Source organism: Manis pentadactyla, chromosome 4 (genome assembly GCF_030020395.1).
Source record: "Manis pentadactyla isolate mManPen7 chromosome 4, mManPen7.hap1, whole genome shotgun sequence".
Lineage (NCBI taxonomy): Eukaryota > Metazoa > Chordata > Mammalia > Pholidota > Manidae > Manis > Manis pentadactyla.
The window spans coordinates 172,569,278-172,588,410 of NC_080022.1; the positions used below are offsets into that span (position 1 = coordinate 172,569,278).

Here is a 19,133-nt window from a genome sequence, read left to right on the forward strand (position 1 = left end):
ATTAAACACTGTCCAGCGCCTATCTCACCCTGGACCAACAGTAATACCACTCATTGCGCCCCTGCTCCTGTCAACCATGAGCTAGACCTTTTATATCATTATCTCATCTCATCATTACAGTAAGTCCACAAGGTGGAGGTTATTACAATTCTCACTTTGAAGGAAGGCTGAGGCCTAGAGGCTAAGAAACTCGCTCACGGTTCAATAAGAGGCAGAAGCTGGACAAGAACTGGGACTGATTCCCAAGGAGGCTGCGCACCATCTCCCCAACGTGTTTTGTGCAGAGAACCAAGCAGTTTTCAGATTTTCTGGAGACACTTGGGACACAGTTCGTACCCCTTTGAGTGTTGCAAGCAATTGCCATTTCCCCTCCCAAAATTTTGCACCAAATTTCGAGGGCTCTGGAACTCCAAGAGTCCCAGAGATTGGATCCCATACATTCGCTGGCAGCTCCGGATCTGGGAGCGCGGGGTGGGGGCCGCGAGGCGAGCGGAGGGCAGGCGTGCTGCGCGCAGAGCGGGGCAGTAAGGGGGCGGTGCCCGGAGGCCCGCCGTTAGGGCGCGTCCTGCAGGGGGCGCTGGCGGCGGCTCCGGGCGGAGACAATCGCGCTGGGAGGCGGTCGCAACCAGAGCGGGAGCCCGAGCGGTGCGGCGCAGACCTGGGGCTGAGCGGGGCCGGGCGGGAGCCATGGGCCGTTAGGGCCGGGCCGAGCCCCGCAATGCCGCCGCCGAATGGCCCCAGCGTCCTCGCGCGGCTGCTGCCGCTGCTGGGGCTGCTGCTCGGCGGCGCCTCCCGTGCTCCCGGCAAGTCGCCGCCGGAGCCCCCCAGCCCGCAGGGTGAGTCTCCGCCAGGAGGGGCAGCGACCGCAGGCCTGTCCCCCTCATCGGGCTCCCGTCCGCCAGCCCCCTCTTCGCGGGGCTTGTGAATTGGGGGGTATTCCATTCCCTGGATTTGCGTGAGGGGAGCTAGGGGTCCTGGTCGGCGCTTACTCGGGAGAGGAAGGAGGGAGAGGGAGACTGCCGAGGCGGGGGTCTGGGGGAGACACAATGGGAAGAGCGGGGATCCCCAGGCTCCGCGCCGCCGCCCCCTCCCGCCTTGTTTTTCTCCCTCCTGGTCCTCGAGGCGCTGCTGCCTGAGCCATTGTCTACCGAAGACACCCGCCCAGGGGCGGGCTGGGACGGGCGCCCGCTCCGCAGCCCCCTGCGGGTTGCTCGCTGTCGTCCCCGGCTGGGTGGGCGGGCAGGCAGCGGCTGCCACCCTGGGCCCGGACGGGGGCAGGGCGCCTAGAGCTGGGTCTGAAGGGGGGAAGGAGGAAGGAGGGGTGGGTGAGGCGGTGGGCGGATTGACTGTGCGAATGGGGTTCTTCGCCCTAGAGCCTGACAGCCCCCAGCCGGCGCCCCGGGCTCAGAATCGGGGACGAACCAAAGAAACGCTGATCAGCCCATGCCAAGGAGGGGCTGCAGTTGGCATGGGGGGCTCTGGCAAAAGGCGTACGTTGTGATTCCCAGCTCAAGGCGCATGGCAGGGCCGTGGTGGGGGAGCCATGCTGAGCTGCCTAGCTGGCTGAGGGCAGTGCCGGCTGGGAGGGCAGGTGCCTGGGTCCCGGTCCAGCAGGCCTCCGGCTGCTCCTGTCCACAACCTACCCCTCAGGTCACCGCCTCCTCACCTCACCTCTCCATCGCAGTGGAGGAGACCCTCCGGCCCTCACAGGCCCAGGTGGGTGTGTGGGGTGGGGGTGGGGTCGCTCCTGCAGCGAGAGAGCTAGACTAAGCTTCTACCGACGCCCAGGCCCCCAGGGCCGGCTCCCCACTCCAGTCCTTTTTCCCGCTTCGCAGTCTCCGGCCCACCACCCCAGCTTCTGCTCCCTCCTCTCCCGCCTCTGGACCCCATCTCTGCCTGAAACAGTGGTGCTCTACATTCCCATCTCCCCACCAAGGGGCTGGCAGGAAAAGCAGGGTGGGGGGTTCCTGATGAGGGAAGTGGGGTCCGGACGAAGGGAGAGGGTCGGATTTCCTCCTGGAATGAGGCAGGGCTGAAGCCAGGAGAGGCAGATACTGTATGGAATGTCAGGCTTTGAGGAATGTCTTTCTCCTCTGGTCTCAGTCTTCCCTGCTCTCTGCTCCAGGAGAGGAGACTTTGATGGGTAGGAAAGGGCTTTGGTTTCTCAAGAGCCTCTCCCTCAAAGTGCTGCACCTTAGAGGAGGGTGTTGGCTGGAATATCACTAGGATAGGGGGCTCCCCCAGGCCACTGGCTGGGGGCCCAGATGAGGGGAAAGGGGAAGGGAATCTACGAGGCAGGCACCTGACCACCTGCTCCCCAGCTTGGCACTGAAGTCTCTTTCAGAAAATGCCCAGCCCCGTGTTCTTCCCCTGCCCTTTTCCGAGGCGTCGGCTCTTGAACCCAAGGCCTTCCCTTAATGGCCATATTCCAGACTCCTGGGTCCCCTCCTCCCAGTTGCTCCATCCAGTTGCTCCTAGCCTGGGGTAGGGGTGGGGAGTAGCCAGGCCCCTTTAAGCCTCTCAGAATTTCTGCTGGTTGGTAGTGAGCGCAGGGGTGCTGCCAGTTTCTGGGAGACCCAGAGAGCAGGGAAGGGTCAAGTGTGTGCACCCACTGTGCCCACTTGGGCTCTGGCCTGGGAGGAGAGAGGGAGGTGGGCTCAGGCGAACAGCTGGCTGGGATGCCAGGGGCAGGCGTGGTGCTGGTCCTGGGTCGGAAGCCTGAGATAAGACACCTGTCACTGTTGAGTGTCAGGCTCCACTCATGGGGCCTCCTGACCTCCCAGTGCCCTGCTGCTCTCAGCTCCAAGCTCTGCTTTCTGTACCTGGATCCCCTAGGGTAGTGTCCAGCACTGAGCCCATTCCCCACCTGCCTCCTGGGCCCTGCACTGAGGCCTCTGTACCTTTCCAGGCATGACACATACTCCCATTATTAGCAGCAAGGTAGGGGTGAGGCATGTTCTTGAGGGAGGGGCTGCTCTGAGTGGATGGGGTGAATGGTACTATGGATCAGAGAGGCTGCCTGGGGAATCCATGAGAACAACTCAAGTCCTGGTCTCTTACACACACATGCATACCCTGCGTCCCCTGTCACCCCACCTGAGCTCAGATCACCTCAGGCTTATCATGGCCAGACTATCCTGGGACCAGGGGCAAGGCAAGACTTGGACTTTCCTTCCCAGCCCCCTCCACACCACTTTCCCATGGGCCTGGGTCGGTCCCCCAGATCTCCTTCCCCTTGCCAGGGCCCCAGCTCTCTGCCCATCTCCTGGGAGGAATGAGGGCGTTGCCATGGTGACTGACTGTAGCTGACTAGCTGGGAGGGGGCGGGGAGTATGTATGAGGAGGAGGGGTCAGGAGGTACTTGTTTGGGCCCAGGGGTTAAGATGAGTCCCTAAATCTGAAAGGAAACACTTCTGCAAAGGATTCTGGGAAGAGGATTAATGAAGGGAACAATCAGCTCCCTAGTGTCCCCTTCTTAGTTTTTTCTTGAGAATTCAAACTCTGATCCAGCCCTCCTTCCTCCCTTCCAAATGGCTGAATCTTGACCTCTCTCCTCTCCACTTGCAGATGTTTCTCCATTTACTTATCCTCTCTCAGCCCCTCCTTCCCTCTCCTCTCCATGACACCAGCCCCCTAGGGTCCAGGGGTGCAGAATTCGGGTCTAGAGGCAGACTCCCAGGTTTGGATCCCAGATCTCCCACTTAACTGTTGTACAAGTATCTAAATGCTTTTGCACCTCAGTTTCTTTATCTGCAAAATGGCCTGAGAACATATTTTATCAAATCTAATACATCATTGACTGTAAGATGCACCATTATTTCATGTACCAGTAAGAAAGGGAAAAAATGCTGCCAATTATAATTATGTCATCATCAATCACAGGCATAGCCTGAGTTCAGAAATGCTAAAATGTGGAAAAAGCCCATGTGTTAGACTTGGTGAAATATGGCAATAACACCACCTACCTCAAAGGTGAATGTGAGGTTAAAATGAGGACTTTTTAAGTGCTGGCTCTTGTATCTGGTGTAGGCTCATCCCAAAGCTGCTCTCAAGCCACAGCCCCCTCCTCTGATCACAGGGCTCTCTCATTACCTCTTGCCCCTCCCTTCTCCTCACTCTCTTCATCTCACCTTGCCCACAGAGATCCTGATCAAGGTGCAGGTGTATGTGAGTGGGGAGCTGGTGCCCCTGGCCCGGGCCTCAGTGGATGTGTTTGGGAACCGGATGCTGCTAGCTGCTGGTACCACGGACTCAGACGGTGTGGCCACGCTGCCCCTCAGTTATCGCCTGGGCACCTGGGTGCTAGTCACTGCTGCCCGCCCTGGCTTCCTCACCAACTCTGTGCCCTGGCGTGTTGACAAGCTGCCCCGTGAGTGCAGGGGCAGGTGGAGGGGCAGGGGCAGCAGCTGCCCCCATCAGCCCCTTCCCAAAATAGTCCCAGGGGTGGAGGGGGCAGGCTCTCCAGCAGCTGCTGCCTGGGCTGGGGTACACAGAGCAGACCGAGGGAGGATGAAGTCACCGAGATTCAGATGGAGGGAATGCCTGGGCTGGGGTGGGGTGGGGCTGGGGGTTGGGTGAGCTTTCTCTGGAGCTGACAGGCCAACCTCTTCCGCAGTGTATGCATCAGTCAGCCTCTACCTGCTGCCCGAGCGGCCAGCCACCCTCATCCTCTATGAGGACCTCGTGCACATCCTCTTGGGTTCACCCGGTAAGGTTCCTTCTCCTCCCCACCCCACCCCACCCAACCCCAGCTCCTCTTCCTTCCCCCAGTCTGGATATAGAAAGCTCTGCTCTTCCACGTATTCACTGGGCAAGTCAATCTCTCTGAGCCTTAGTTTGTTCATCTGTAAGATGTGAAAATTGGTAGTACTGACATAACCAATTTGAGGTATAGATTTAATATCAAGCATGCGAAAAGCAGCACAAAAGGTGGTTGATAAATGTTTCTTGTTATTGGGACTCCTTGTGCTTCTGTTCTCCCTCCACTCCTAGGAATTCCTACTCCCTGCCACCTATATCATTAGTGTACCTACACAAACTTATTGTGCACCTCCTGGGTGCCTGGCTCTGTTAGAAAGCCACGAGGGTCATTCCACAGGAATCACACACCCACAGAAAGCAAGGCCTGGCACAGCCTGCAGTGGTCCTTGTCTACCCATGGGCTTTCAGTCTCACCCAGCCAATGACTGCGGCACCTAGGCCATGCCAGGTGTTGTGTCGGTGCTGGGGAACAGTGACAGAGCAGCCCCAGCCTTGCAGAGAGAGACAAGCTGATCATTGCGAACCCTGATGTGATCACAGCGCCGGCAGGGCAGTGGAGTAGAGGGCAGCTGTGTTCAATATTGAGAAAACCCTAACCTGCCAATGTAGCAGCGCAAGAGAATTTCGGGGAAGAGAGCTGTGGGACCGTGCCAGTTGAAGAGGGGGAAGGCACCTTTACTGGAGAGGAGTGATGCAGGGGCAGAGGGGTCACTGAGGTGCAGGGAATGTTCTGGTCTGGCGAAGAGGAGGAGTGCTTTGTGCAGACTGGTGGATGAAGCCAAGCAGAGGGCAGACTCCATCTGGCCAGCTGTAGGGAGCTACAAGTGGGTTTTGGAGAACCCCATCCCCAATTTATATTCTTAGCTTGGGCCCTTGTCCCCAAATTACTCGTTTCCTCATCTTCATCTCCCTGATCCTGAACCAGAGCCTTCAAAAATGTCTTTGGAGGTCTCTAAAATGCCAGGTGAACCCTTTGTTGCCCCCTAGCTTAGAGCCCTCCCACTGTTTTCAGTATAAAGCCTGGACTCCTTCGCAAAGCTGACTGCGCCCTCAGGGACCTGACCTCCTGCTCTAGGCACCTGGAGCCCCTGAGCAGCACGCTGCCTTGAGCCTCCGGGCCTTTCTCATGTCAGTTCTCCCAGAAGTCCCTGTCCACTTTCTTTCTGGGCTGAGTATTCCTCATCCTGCCAGGCTCCACAGGGCCTTCCCAAGATGGGCAGGGCAAGGTCCCCTTGCACCCTGCTATTTAATAGCGAGTGAGAGGGTGGGCTGGCACCACACTGCCTGGGCTTCAGTCAGGCAGGCTCCAGGGTGGTGACCTTAGGCAAGTTCCTGAACTCCTCTCACCTCCGTATCTTCATCTGTTAAAGGGGGTTGATAAAGGCACCCACCTCAGGGGCTGTTGTGCCAATTACAGGGGCTTATATAGGTAACCTGCTTTCAACAGTGTCCAGTGTCTTGAAGCTTAATAAATGCTAGCTGTTACCATATCATACCAGAATTCTGTTTATGTGTCCCCTCCATCCTAAGACAGACACACATACAATCTAAGCTGTCTAATGCAGCAGTCACAGCCACATGAGGCTATTTACATTTAAATAAATTAAAAACATTAATTAAAAAAAAATTAAATCCAGTTCCTCAGTCACACTAGCCATACTTCAAGTGCTTAATAGTCGTGTGCACCTGGTGGGTTCTGTAGTGGGCAGCACAGCTATAGAACACTACCCTCCATCACAGCAGAAAGTTAAAGTTCTAATGGGCACTGCAATGGATAGCAGAGCACTAGACTGTGAACCTGAAGGCAGGAAATTGTGAACTGTGTTTGACTCATCTTTGTATCTCCAGCACCTAACACAATGCCTGCCACACAGTAAATAATAGTAATTGAGGACCTGAACCTCATCATCTTGTAAGTTAGTAAGGAAACAAGTGGTTCAGAGAAAGCAAGTAACTTGCTGAGGGTCACACAACCAGTATGAGGAGGTTTCAGGTCCGTGCCCATTCCGGGTTAACAATCTATGACTGCCCAGGTTTCTCCCCAAGTCACCACCCTCCCCGGCCTTCCCAAGCGGCCTGACCCAATGGCTCCCCTTCTCCTTAGATACTTGCTTTCTGCTCTGGACCCTGGGGAACCTTGTCTCTGGCCAGGCCACAGCAGCCCCTCTCTGTATCCAGGTGCCCGCTCCCAGCCCTGGGTGCAGTTCCAGCGCCGGGCTGCCCGCCTGCCAGTCAGCTCCACCTACAGCCAACTCTGGGCCTCGCTCACACCAGCCAGCACCCAGCAGGAAATGCGGGCTTTCCCTGCCTTCGTGGGCACCGAGGCTACCAGCTCAGGTATGCTAGGTTTCAGGCATGGAAGGGATATTCTAGTCCCCCAACCCAGGGTGTAGCCCTCAGCCCTTGTGTCCCCTTTGCCCAGGCAATGGCTCCTGGCTGGAGCTGATGCCCCTGGCTGCTGTGAGTGTACACCTGCTGACAGGCAATGGGACAGAGGTGCCGCTCTCAGGCCCCATTCACCTGTCCCTGCCTGTGCCCTCAGAGCCTCGTGCCCTCACGGTGGGCACCAGCATTCCAGCCTGGAGGTTTGACCCCAAGAGTGGTGAGTGCCTCAGGGGGTTGGAGCTCCTGGAGTTTGGGGGAAAAAGTGGGACTTGGGGGGAGGGCACTGAGTTTGACGAAACCCCTGCCTCTCCCAGGGCTCTGGGTACGCAATGGCACTGGTGTGATCCGGAAGGAGGGCCGGCAGCTCTACTGGACCTTCATCTCCCCCCAGCTGGGGTACTGGGCAGCTGCCATGGCCTCCCCAACAGCTGGTGAGATGGGGGAGGGGGGGACGGGCAGTGGTGAAGAAGGAGGCTGGGAGAGTGGACTCCCTTCTGAAAGGCAGGAAGGACCCCCACACCTGGAATACTAAGCCCCTCCCTGGCACAGGGCTGGTCACTATCACATCAGGCATCCAGGACATTGGCACCTACCACACCATCTTCCTGCTCACCATCCTGGCAGCCCTGGCCCTGCTGGTGCTCGTTCTGCTGTGTCTGCTCATCTACTACTGCCGGTGAGTGCCTCCCAATGCCCCTTGCTGCCTCCCAATCTCCCAGACTTCCTCATGCCCGCCCTCCACCCCAACCTCCTCTCATCCCATGCAGACTGAGGCCTGCTCTGTGCCTGGTCTTGTGCTGGGCTTTCAGGCCCCAAAGAGGCATAAAACACAATGCCAATCCTCAGGACACTGACAGGAAAGAACTGAAAACGCACATGCCAAGAACCGAACGACTGGTGGCTTGAGAGAAGTTGCAGGAGAGGAGGCAGGACCTGCAGGCTAGGCCCCTCCAGAGACAAGCTGCCGCTGCCCTACCCCCCTTGCCCTCACTTCCGGGGGACCTCAGGCCAGTCGTGCCCCTGGCTGGCCTGAGTGCTCCCCCCAGGTTCTCAGTGCACTTTCTGCATTGGAAGGAGTGCAGTTTCCCCTGGGGTACCCACATGGGCCTAGCTGCTGGCTGGACTCCCACAGACATGCTTTCCACAAACCTCTCCCAGGGCCCATCTGGGCTCCCCAAAATTTCTCCTGAGTCCCAGGCATTCTCCCCACCCCTCCAACTATATCTATTCCTCACCTTGAAATTGAGGGGCTTAGGGAGCTGCTCCGGCCCCCACCCATTCCTGAGGGTCTGCCCCTTCCTCTCCAGGAGGCGCTGCCTAAAGCCGAGGCAACAGCACCGCAAGCTGCAGCTCTCCGGGCCCTCCGACGGTAACAAACGAGACCAGGCCACCTCGATGTCCCAGCTCCACCTCATCTGTGGGGGACCTCTGGAACCCGCCCCGTTGGGAGACCCCGAGGCTCCGCCTCCAGGCCCCCTGCAGTCGGCCTTCTCCAGCTCCCGGGACTTGGCCGCCTCTCGGGACGACTTCTTCCGCAGCAAGCCGCGTTCTGCCAGCCGTCCGGCCGCTGAGCCTCCAGGTGCCCGCGGGAGTGAGGGCGCCGGGCTCAAGGGCGTCCGCTCCGTCGAGGGTCCCGGCGGGCTGGAGCCAGGCCTAGAGGAGTACCGGCGGGGGCCCTCCGGGACCGCGGCCTTCCTGCACGAATCACCTTCGCCGCCGCCGCCCTTCGAGCACTACCTGGGCCACAAGGGGGCGACCGAGAGCAAGACCCCAGACTTCCTGCTGTCGCAGTCCGTGGACCAGCTGGCGCGCCCGCCGTCCCTCAGCCAGGCCGGGCAACTCATCTTCTGCGGCTCCATCGACCACCTCAAGGACAGTGTCTACCGCAACGTCATGCCTACCCTGGTGATCCCCGCGCACTATGTGCGCCTCGGTTCTGAGGCGGGCGCCGCGGGGGCGAGCGACGAGCCTGCCCCGCCCGAGGTCACGGCTCCCGGCCCGGCGCGCCCTTTTCCCCAGCCCGACCCCCAGCGGCCGCTGATGCAGGGCCACTCGGGCGCGGGAGGCGAGGGCGGTGGGGGTGGCGGCGGCGAGGGCTGGGGGGGCGGGCGCTCGGCGCCGGTCAGCGGCTCGGTCACTATTCCGGTGCTGTTCAACGAGTCCACCATGGCGCAGCTCAACGGGGAGCTGCAGGCGCTGACCGAGAAGAAGCTGCTCGAACTGGGCGTGAAGCCTCACCCGCGCGCCTGGTTTGTGTCCCTCGATGGGCGTTCCAACTCGCAAGTGCGTCACTCCTACATCGACCTGCAGGCGGGCGGCGGCGGCCGCAGCACCGACGCCAGCCTGGACTCGGGTGTCGACGTGCACGAGGCGCGGCCTGTGCGCCGGCGGCCTCTGCGCGAGGAGCGGGAGCGCGCTCCGACGACCGCCCCGCCGCCGCCCCCTGCGCCCCCGCGCCTGGCGCTCAGCGAGGACACGGAGCCCAGCAGCAGCGAGAGCCGCACGGGTCTCTGCTCCCCGGAGGACAACTCGCTGACCCCGCTGCTGGACGAAGTGGCAGCGCCCGAGGGCAGAGCGGCCACGGTGCCCCGGGGTCGGGGCCGCAGCCGCGGGGACAGTTCCCGCAGCAGCGCTAGCGAGCTGCGGCGCGACTCTCTCACCAGCCCAGAGGACGAGCTGGGGGCGGAGGTGGGGGACGAGGCTGGCGACAAGAAGAGCCCGTGGCAGCGGCGGGAGGAGCGGCCGCTTATGGTGTTCAACGTCAAGTAGCGCCGGGGCCAGATCTGGCGCAGCCTCCGAGTCGGCCCCCGCCCCTTCCGCCCAGACCTGCCCCCAGGGTGCGTGCCTGGGCGGGCTGCGGGGGCACTCGCTCTTAGTCCCCAGCCCGGATAGGTGCCCAGGAGTCTGCGGGGCTGTCCAGTGGTATGTGCTGGGTAATGTCGTGGGTGGGACTCTGTCTATGTCGGCCTGGTGGGAGAGGTCCAGACCCATTGGGAGGTGCTGGGGAGGAGGGCTGGGAGGGGGGAAGCAGTGCCTGCGTAAACGTGGCTGTACATAGAAAGCTCTGTCGTGGGAATGCAGGAGGGACAACCCGGCCTCAGCTGCTAGTGTGAGGGCTGGGAAGGGAGGGGCCATTCTCTGTGGTCCCCTGGGAGGGGAGGGGGTGCTGCTGGCTGACTAGCCCACCTCTGCGCTATGATGTCACAGGACTGGTGACTGGGGCAGCTCTGGGGTCTAGGGGATAATGTGATGGGATCGCTGTGGGCAACAGCAAATATAAAACTGGTGACATTAACATCGTGTCTTTCTGTGGGGTCGGGGGAATGTGGACACTGGATGGGGCCCTTGCTGAGGGGTCCCCTGGGGAAGGCAAGCAGAGTGGCTAAGTCACACACTGTTAAGAAAGTGTACAAACTTTATTGCAGCACACACAGACACACACACCTGTGGATAGGGAAGAGCACCTGGCCACAGGGTCCGTGGAAATTGGGGGAGGGGATGGCAGCTTGTAATGTGGCTTTTTCCACAGCCCCCCTACTGACAGGGAAGGCCTCAGAAGGCCCCACCTCCCATAGTGATGGGGGACTCAGAAAAGGGGGGTCCGGAAGAATTTGGTGGAGAAGAGGAGCTGGGGAGGCCTGAGCAGTGGATAGATCCCTCTGAGCAGAGTCCCGAGGGCTGCGGAGTGCCTTCAGTCCTGCGTCCTCCTCACAGCAGCTGTCTTGGGGCTGGGTCCCTCAGAGGAGTGTCCCAGCGCAGAGTCTCCCTGCGCAAACACTTGGTGCCCTTGGCCCCACAGTGGAAGCCAGCAGGACAGCAGTGACGCTGATCTCCACAACAGATGCCCTGGATGGTAGAGCAGGGGTGGGGGATGGGAAGCGTGAGAGTTGGGAAACCCTGGACCTGACCACCGCCGGTACCCAGCCCCGGGACGGGGGGCGGCACTGACCTTGCGATAGGGACAGCAGCCCCAGCCTCCGCGGCTATCTCGGCAGCAGGTCTGATTATCATGGCAGAAGTAGCCCGCCCCACACTCCACATTCCCCACCCCGATGGGAGGGCCTCGGGCCAGGTGGGCAGCAGGGCGGACAGGGTCCACCTCCTTCTCACAGGACCGGGCCTTCACATTGCAGGCGTACCCAGCTGGGCAGCAATGCTGGCGGTCCTCGCAGCACACCGCCTGGGGCATGGGGACAGAACTGCATGATGCTCTTGCCCGCCTGCCCTCCTGAGACTTAGCTGCCCTCTCCAGGGGCTGGCAGGTGTACACTCACATGGGGCAGCTGGCAGCAGGCCCAGCCCCCACTCAGGCTTGGGCAGCAGGTCTGTCCCACTGGGCAGCTGGTGCGCTGGTCACAGCCCATGTCTCTGGGTGGGGACAGGGAAGTCCGATAGGCAGGCCTCTTCTTCTGTCCGATTACTATCTTGCTCCCCCTCTGACACCGTCCCTCAGCTATGCACATGTAGCCCCAGGGACAGCAGTGCTGGTGGTCGGAGCAGCAGACAGCCTGTGGGGGACAGAAAAGGGTGGTCTAGGAAGCTACTATGTGGGATGAAACACTGAGCCCCCACCTCCCCCCACTCTGCCTCGCCTGCTCACAGCTCCTCCAGCTGGGAATTAAGCTCACAGAGCTGGTGTGCCACCCATGGGCTGGGCAGAGCATGAAGAGCAAGGCAATAGGAGTCTGGCCAGTGGCTCAGGCCACAAGACGGCCCGCCTCCCAGGACTATCCCCCTACCCATGCACCTCTGGAACAGGACAGCAGCCCCACTCCCCAGACATGAGTCGACAGCAGGTGGTAGAGGAGGGACAGCTGGTGACGTTATCACAGGGGACATCATCCTCCGTGGCTTTGGGGCCTGGCAGGCTGTGGTGGGCTGGGGTCTTCTCCATCCAGGGCATGTGGTGGGCCCCCTGTTCACAGGTACCCTTCTCTGTGTTACACCTAAACCCAGCTGGGCAGCAGTGTACATGATCGTCACAGCATACAGCCTAGGGTAGGTGGAGAGGGAATAGTGGGCACAGGGGCCTACCTGGCTGCCACCCTCTGCTCAGCCCAGCCCAGCCCAGCCCCGACTCGTCGGTACCTGGACAAAAGGACAGCAGCCCCAGTCCCCAGACTGTAGACGGCAGCAGGTGTAGCCATCTGGGCAGCTCATCTCCAAGTCACACTTCACCTCCTGCACTGTGAGGTAGGCAAGGAGGACAGGTCAACAGCGGCACTGGGAACTCTTGGGGGACCCCAGGTTAGAAGCAGATGTTGCAGATGGAGGCTTAGGCCACCTCTGGCAGTGATCCTAAGGGGAGGCCCGGTGTGGAAAAAAGGGGTCTGGACCTGCAGTGCTCCTCCATGGGACACCATTCCCCCACCCCGTATCTGTTCCTGTACACTTGGTGGGGAGCTCCTTACGGTGCAGGTGAAACTGGGTCTGCGGCCTGCTGCTGTTACCTGTGTATGCGGGCAGCTTGGTGAGGAGGTCTGTGGCATTCTCCTCATGGAGGCACTTACTCTGGATCAGATCGCACACAGTGTCCCGGGGGCAGCAGTGCCTGCCGTCGGAGCAGCAGATGGCCTGGGTGGAGGTGGGGGTAGGTCTTTGTGACTTTCAGTTCCAGTCCATCTTAGGTAGCTGCCAGGTAGACAGCTGGCACTGCCTCAACCCCCCACTAGAGGGTGGCATGAGTCCTGAGCAGCCAGGCTCCCAGCAACTAGGCAGCAAGCTCCACCCAGCAGTCCCTGCAAGGTAGGTATCCGGGCTAGGTGGCTGTGAGCACATAGCCCAGCTGGCTACAGCCCCTCACTCACATTGGGCATTGGGCAGCAGCCATACTTCCCATCAGGCAGTTTGCAGCAGGTAGAATCATTAGGGCACTCAGAATGCCCGTCGGGGCACAAGATCACTGAAAAGGGAGAGAAGCACTGAGGAGCAGCCAGGTGGTGGGGAACTCATCCCCAGCAGGAGCCAGACAAAGCCTCTCCTCTCCCCAGCCCCCAACTGGATGCTCTCCCACCTCCTTACCTGTCCTATTAGTCCTCTGTGCTGGGATCTTCTTTGCCAGGGGGAGGGTGCCTGTGGCAGTGAGGCAGCGGGCATTAAACAGGTCACAGAAGGTACCACGGGGGCAGCAGTGCACCCTGTCTTGGCAGCAAGAAGCCTAAGAAGAGATGGTCCTGACTCCGTCTTTGCCCCCTCCAGCCCTTCCCCTCCCCACCATCCCAAACCCATACCTGGGGTATGGGGCAGCATCCCCAGGAGCCATCAAGCATAATGCAGCACGTGGAGAAGTTGGGGCATTCAAATCGGCTATCAGGGCACTGGACAGCTCCCAAGGGGTTGTTGTCTGTGGACAGGATGACCCAGAATTCTGCCAACCCAGTCAGGGAAGGTCACTATATTAGGGCTCAGCGTTATCCCAGGCACTCCGAACCACCTCTCTCCACAAGCCAATCATGGTCTCGGCAAAATGGCACAGGGCATGGGCATCCATTGATTGGGTTGGCCTTAAACCAGCCTAGCTTGGCCTCTCCCCACCTCTGAAATGCCTGGCTGTGGGCCTGGAGCCTGGCATTCTCTCCTGCCCCTCCTAGCCCCACTGCTGTCCCTCTGTCCAGAGCAGGGGATTGCTCAGTACAGATGCCACATGAACAAGGGCACCAAGGCAGGAATCAGTGTCACCCAGGTGGCTGGGTTCCTGGGCACTCCAGGCTCTACGTGCTGCCTATCCGCCTGCCCTCCACCTCCACCCTTGCTGCACCTGATGCTTGGAAGCAGGACTGCCCGTCCGCGCTGCAGTGGTAGCCCCGTGGGCAGCAGTGGTGGCCATCTCCACATGACACAGCCTGTGACACACAGAGATGCCGGTGGTGGGAGAGTGCATGAAAAGTATAAATGCAACCTGAACCTCTCCATCACACTGATGGCACGCTCACCTCTGGGAACGGGCAGCAGCTGGAAGTCCCTGAGACGGTGAGGAGGCAGGAGTAGCCAGGAGGGCAGTGGGCACCAGTCTCGCAGGGTCTGCCCAGATGTCTGCTCAGTGCTGTGGGCCAACTGTCCTGGGAAGTGAGAGGAGAGGATAAACCAAAGGACTGGAGCCTGCCCCCTGCTCTGGTCAATCCAAGATGACCCTTTGGGAAACAACAGGCTGTCAGCTCTTGCCTGGACTGAAGGGCACTCACCGGGACAGGACTGCAACAGCTGTAGCTGGCTCCTCCAGGGTCCAGGCAGCAGGCTACAGGGCAGACCTGACCATCTGGGCACTGCGTTCCAGTCACCAACCCTGCCATTAAGGCCACCCAGCTCACCAGGGTCCACATGGTCTGCCTACAAAATACCAACAGGCCCTTGACAACTAGCTTAAGCCCATGTTACCCTCAATTCTGAAGGCAGTCACTCCCCCAGCCCCAGGCCCAAGCCCAGGCCCAGACTACTGAGCTTCCCCAACAGCCCCTTGTCCAGGCAGGAAGGAAGATGTGGGGCTTGAGATTCAGCTTCCTACATGTGTCCTTTGTGTGTGTGATTCTTGTGCCAGTGTGTGTACACCCATGAGCATGAATACTGACATAAACGTGTGTAAATCTGGGTCCCCAAAATGTGGCCTAACACCTGGGTCTGTGGGTGACTGTATAGAGATGTGAGAGGCAGGAAGATCTGTGGGTTTTATGGGGCTGATCTGTGGCCACCTCTGGGGAGGGGGGGGGCATCAGTAGTCTTGGAGTGGTGTGCGAGGGAGGCCTTTCCTGAAGAAAAGCCAGGTTGCACTTCCCCAGCCAACCCCTCCACATGCCTCCTCGCCTGATGTTATGCTCACACCTGCACTCTGCTGAGGCCTGTTGCTGCACAATGATGTGGGGAAACTATGGGGTTGAGAAGGTTGTGAAAAAGGAAGTACAGTGGCCAGTGAAATCTGGGCTGTCTTCCCCAGCAGCAGCCACTGCTGGCCAGCTGACTGTCCCCTCTCCACCCAGGGAAAGCAACACACACACTGGGTCAGCCTCTGAGACACTTGTGTTCTAAGGTCTCCTGCAATAGCATCCCCTAACCCCTGCCTCCCCCTCTACCCTGGAGCTGAAACTCAGCCACATGTGGAACGAGACCACATTTGCCCACCCAGCTGCTGATCTCAGTCAGCAGAAGGAACCACGCCTCAGTGTCTTGGTGGGGGGCAGCCTCTCACTTCCTAAACAGCCAGCCTTGCTAGTCCAGTGGGGCGGGCCTGGGAAATGCTGCCCTGCCTAGAGGGGCAAAAACACTAATGTTTGCTGAACCTCTCAGGAGCCAGTTAAACACTCTACAATTATTTTCTTTCTTCTTTGCAACAACCACCCAAAGAAGTAATTATTATCTTTACTTTTCAAAGGAGGAAATGAGGTTCAGAGACATTAAGTAACATGCCTATATCATATATCAAGTCATGGAGATGACAGACTTTGATGGCTCCAGAGCATATTGAACCTGGGTCATGTCACAAGGGGCACCATGGACAGTGCCCAGGAATGGACCCCAAACCCAGGCAGGTACAGGCCTGGGGTCCAAGCAGAGGAGGGAGACAGAGGCACTTCCTGGGCAGGTGAACCAGGCAGGACAGAAGCAGGTAGTGCAGGGGCTGCCTGGATACACACTTGGGTCCTAGTCCTAGAACTGCCACCACTGACCGTGACAGCATTAAAAGTTGCTCCCTGCCTCTAAGCCTCAGTTCCCCCTGAGTCTATGCGTGGACATTGCACACTGCAGGGATTGGCACCCACCCTATCACTCACATCCTCTCTCCCTCACCTGGCTTGCTTCAATGCCTCCTCCCTAGCAGGCCATCTCCTAGTCAGATGAGGGTGAAGACTGGCCCTGACCACGGCCCTGTCACCCTCTCCTCTACATCCATAGCTCCCAAGCAAGGCATCTACAGCTGTCCTGCCTGCTTCTTGGGAGTTCAACCTCAACCCGCCACAGGCTGTCCCGGCCGCCCTGACTTAGGCTTAAAAGGGTGCCTTTCAGCACGATCCGGAGAGGCGGCCCCTCGCCCCCACCCCACACTGCTACAGCGGACGGAGCACAGGAGCCTCTTCAGGCCCCCAACTCCATCATCTTCCACTAGGTGGCAGCCCCCCAACTCAGAGTGCCAGGACAGATTCCCAAAAGGTGAGCCAACCCCACGCAAGTGAGCAGGAAAAAGTGGCTGGGAGAGGCGGAAGTTAGCTTGTCGTTCCCCTCCGCCCCTCGTCACGAGAGGAAGGGTGAGCCAGACACAGCCCAGGGGTTCAGTCACCACTCCCAAGTCCCTACTACCTCTGAGGAGGTCAGGCTCTCAGGTCCTACTCGCAGGCCTCTAAGCTGGGGGACCAGGGGCAGGCGCCTCTCCCGCTCCCACCCACCACTACCACCACCAGCACCACCAATACCGCCGTGGGGGCGAAGCCAGCTCGAGAATGGCGTGGTCTCAGCTGTAGGGGAAGGGGCTGCGGCTCCCGGAGACGCTGGAGAGGGAGAGAGCCCCCTTCGAATGCAGGCCACTGCAATTACTGCATGCTCCCACCCCCGATAAAACTCCCGCCAGTGCACTGGAAACCCCCAAAAGAGTTTCTCTTAAACCAGCCTTCTCTCATCTCCCGGCTGAAACTCCAGAGGAACCTCAAGTCCCCACGTCCCCCAGGCCAGGCCCCGGAGAAGCAGCAAACAAGAGGTCTGCACTACCACCCCCTCACCTGCGTCCGGCGCGGCGCTGGCTGGGTAGCAAGCCGGAGGCAGCTCACCGATTTAGACCACAGCGCGAGGGCCCGCCTACCTCAGTTTCCATTGGTAGTGTGTCCGGGCTGTCGCACTCTCACTGGCTAATCCTCGACATAGAGGCGGGGCCATCCTGGAATGCTATACTCCTTTCCTACTGAATTCACCCTCCTCCTTCCCTTCTCTTTCCCCACAACCGGTTTCTGGGGATCATGTGATCGCAGAATCATGTGATGCCCTGGCCAGCTCAGCTGGCCTGCGGATGACCGCCTTCCCACCTGCGGCGGGCGCCTAGTAGAGTTTGCCCGAGAAGGGACAGCGCCGCCGGTCTGGAGACGATGACGACGAAGGGTGCTTGGCCTTAGAGGGTGTGGTCAAGGGCATTTACAGGATGTCCACTTCTGGATTGAGGACATTTGTGCATCATGTCTTGTTTCTTTTCTATTAAGTAAACTCAGATTAAATGCTGGGCAACCAAACCCCAAAGGGGGTTGAAGGAGAGTTGTGAGGGCAAGACTGAACAGCCCTCAGGCCCTTTCCTCAAGGTGCTCACGGCAGGGCACGGGTGGGTGGAGAAGGGGAGACGGGCTCAGATTAAATCTAAGGTAAAGTACGAGGTCTAGTGTCAGGTGCTGTGGATGTGAGTAGGGAAGAGGTAGTAGGTTGGCGCTAGGCGGGGAATAAGAGATTTAATTCCACCTGGGGGCACCTTTTTGAGCTGAGTCTGGGAGGATTTTAACTGGCAGGTCATGAGGGGTTAGAGAAGTGACTGGATAGTGTGTTGAGAAGAGCATTAGGAAACCAGATGGCAGAGCAGCCTTGGGCAGGTATTGAATACCAAGTTAATTATATAGTGGGCTTGAGGAGCTGCTGGGTGCCTGGCACAAGGCTGGGCTAGGGGTGGGGGCATAGTGGAAGTGGCTTCCTAGTTTCAATCAGCCCTGCCTTCCAGGAGGTGACGTGGTAGATGAGGAGAGCATATGTACCATGCACAACAGATTAACCAGTTACAGGAGCCAGACTGCTCAATGCCAAAGGGCCTGGCCCAGGCAGAGAGGGATGATGGGATATCCTCTAGGGAGAGGAGAGGCCAGAGAAAGCCTGGTGCTGGGCCTTGGAGAGCAGGCAGTGTTTGGTTGTGAGAGTGGCTGGAGAGCACTGAAGGCTAAGCAAAGAACTTGAGCTGAGGATGAGGCCAGGGTAGGGAACAAACAAACTCAGCGACGGTGGGAGTCTGGGTAAGGAAGGAGAGAGAGGATTGAGGATTGTGTGGCAGTGATGCCTGTGGGTGCCTGGGACTAGAGAGGGTCCAGAGAGTAGATAAGGCTGCTGCTGAGAATCAGGACTATTCACGCTGGTGACATTTGCGCATATTTTCCTTCCTGTGTATCCTGAGGCAAGAGGGTATTGCATATGCTTCTGTTGACAAAGCTTGTGCACACAATTTTCACAAAATGTTAGGCAAATTATTAGTAAATGAACCTATTAATCACAACTACACAGAACCAGAAAAAAAAATACATGCAGAAAAAAAAACAAACGTAGACTGAAATCAGTATCAGAAAAAGTATCCTTAAAGGGGTGATCTGCCCACTTTGGGCATGTTGCCAAGTGTGGAGACATTCTGGGTAGTAACAACTTGGGGGAAGCATTGCAAGCGTCTAGTGGACAGAGGCCAGGGATGCTGCTAAACACCCCACAATGCCTGGGATGGCCCCACCACACAGACTAGTCCACCCAAAATGTCAGGAGTGCTGAGGCTGAGAAACCCTCTAAGAGATCATAAACTTTCTCCACGAAAGAGTTCACAAAGTTTTCCTCCACAGACCCTCTCTTCTTTTATTCATGTATTTTAAAATAAATGTTGTTATCTGATTTCCCAGCAACAGTAGATTGTAGAAAGGTCAGGGGATGTGTGCGTTGAAAAAAGCAGTCACTTTTTGAGTTTTCACAAGGATGAAAAGCATTCAATAGGAAAAAGCAAAAAGCAGTCCAAAGAACTTAGAAGCCCAGCCTCCTGGGGATATTGGGATATTAGGACTGAGCAAACAGTACTAGACAACTCCATGGGCCTTACAGGCATCACTCTTAAAGTACAGTAATTGATAGTCACAGCACAAGCCTGAGCATTCAGAAAAATCTGAACCATGTGCACTTACTCTGATTGCTATTGAGGTAGGCCAGGGACATGCAATGAGCATCATGATTAAATTTTCCTGCCTATGATGAAAAATGCCAAGATAATAAACAGGATAGCGAGAACA

General features: G+C 58.4%; 2 protein-coding genes across 6 annotated transcripts; one reads left to right on the top strand and one right to left on the bottom strand.

Annotated features, from left to right (window-relative positions):
• Positions 1-581: 581 nt before the first annotated feature.
• FAM171A2 (family with sequence similarity 171 member A2) lies at positions 582-10,441 on the top strand. 2 transcript variants are annotated; one of them, XM_036883151.2, is made up of 9 exons: positions 582-836; positions 1,651-1,716; positions 4,142-4,369; positions 4,616-4,708; positions 6,940-7,098; positions 7,184-7,363; positions 7,461-7,577; positions 7,696-7,822; positions 8,454-10,441. In XM_036883151.2, the coding sequence occupies exons 1-9, from the start codon at positions 719-721 to the stop codon at positions 9,913-9,915; spliced, it is 2,550 nt and encodes an 849-aa protein (XP_036739046.2). In that variant the 5' UTR covers positions 582-718; the 3' UTR covers positions 9,916-10,441. The 2 variants fall into 2 exon arrangements, with proteins under 2 accessions (XP_036739046.2, XP_036739047.2); XM_036883152.2 differs by lacking the exon at positions 1,651-1,716 and having other exon boundaries at positions 587-836.
• A 102-nt stretch (positions 10,442-10,543) lies between these two features.
• Positions 10,544-16,984, bottom strand: GRN (granulin precursor). Of its 4 annotated transcripts, none has more exons than XM_036883169.2 (13): positions 16,848-16,984; positions 14,328-14,472; positions 14,079-14,204; positions 13,904-13,988; positions 13,377-13,513; positions 13,168-13,303; positions 12,954-13,048; positions 12,597-12,720; positions 12,235-12,332; positions 11,894-12,139; positions 11,421-11,654; positions 11,096-11,326; positions 10,544-10,992 (listed from the first exon to the last, which is right to left on the bottom strand). In XM_036883169.2, the coding sequence occupies exons 2-13, from the start codon at positions 14,463-14,465 to the stop codon at positions 10,855-10,857; spliced, it is 1,788 nt and encodes a 595-aa protein (XP_036739064.2). In that variant the 5' UTR covers positions 14,466-14,472; positions 16,848-16,984; the 3' UTR covers positions 10,544-10,854. The 4 variants fall into 4 exon arrangements, with proteins under 4 accessions (XP_036739064.2, XP_057357530.1, XP_057357529.1 ...); XM_057501547.1 differs by having other exon boundaries at positions 13,377-13,489; positions 16,848-16,983; XM_057501546.1 differs by lacking the exon at positions 16,848-16,984 and adding an exon at positions 16,545-16,715.
• Positions 16,985-19,133: the final 2,149 nt, after the last annotated feature.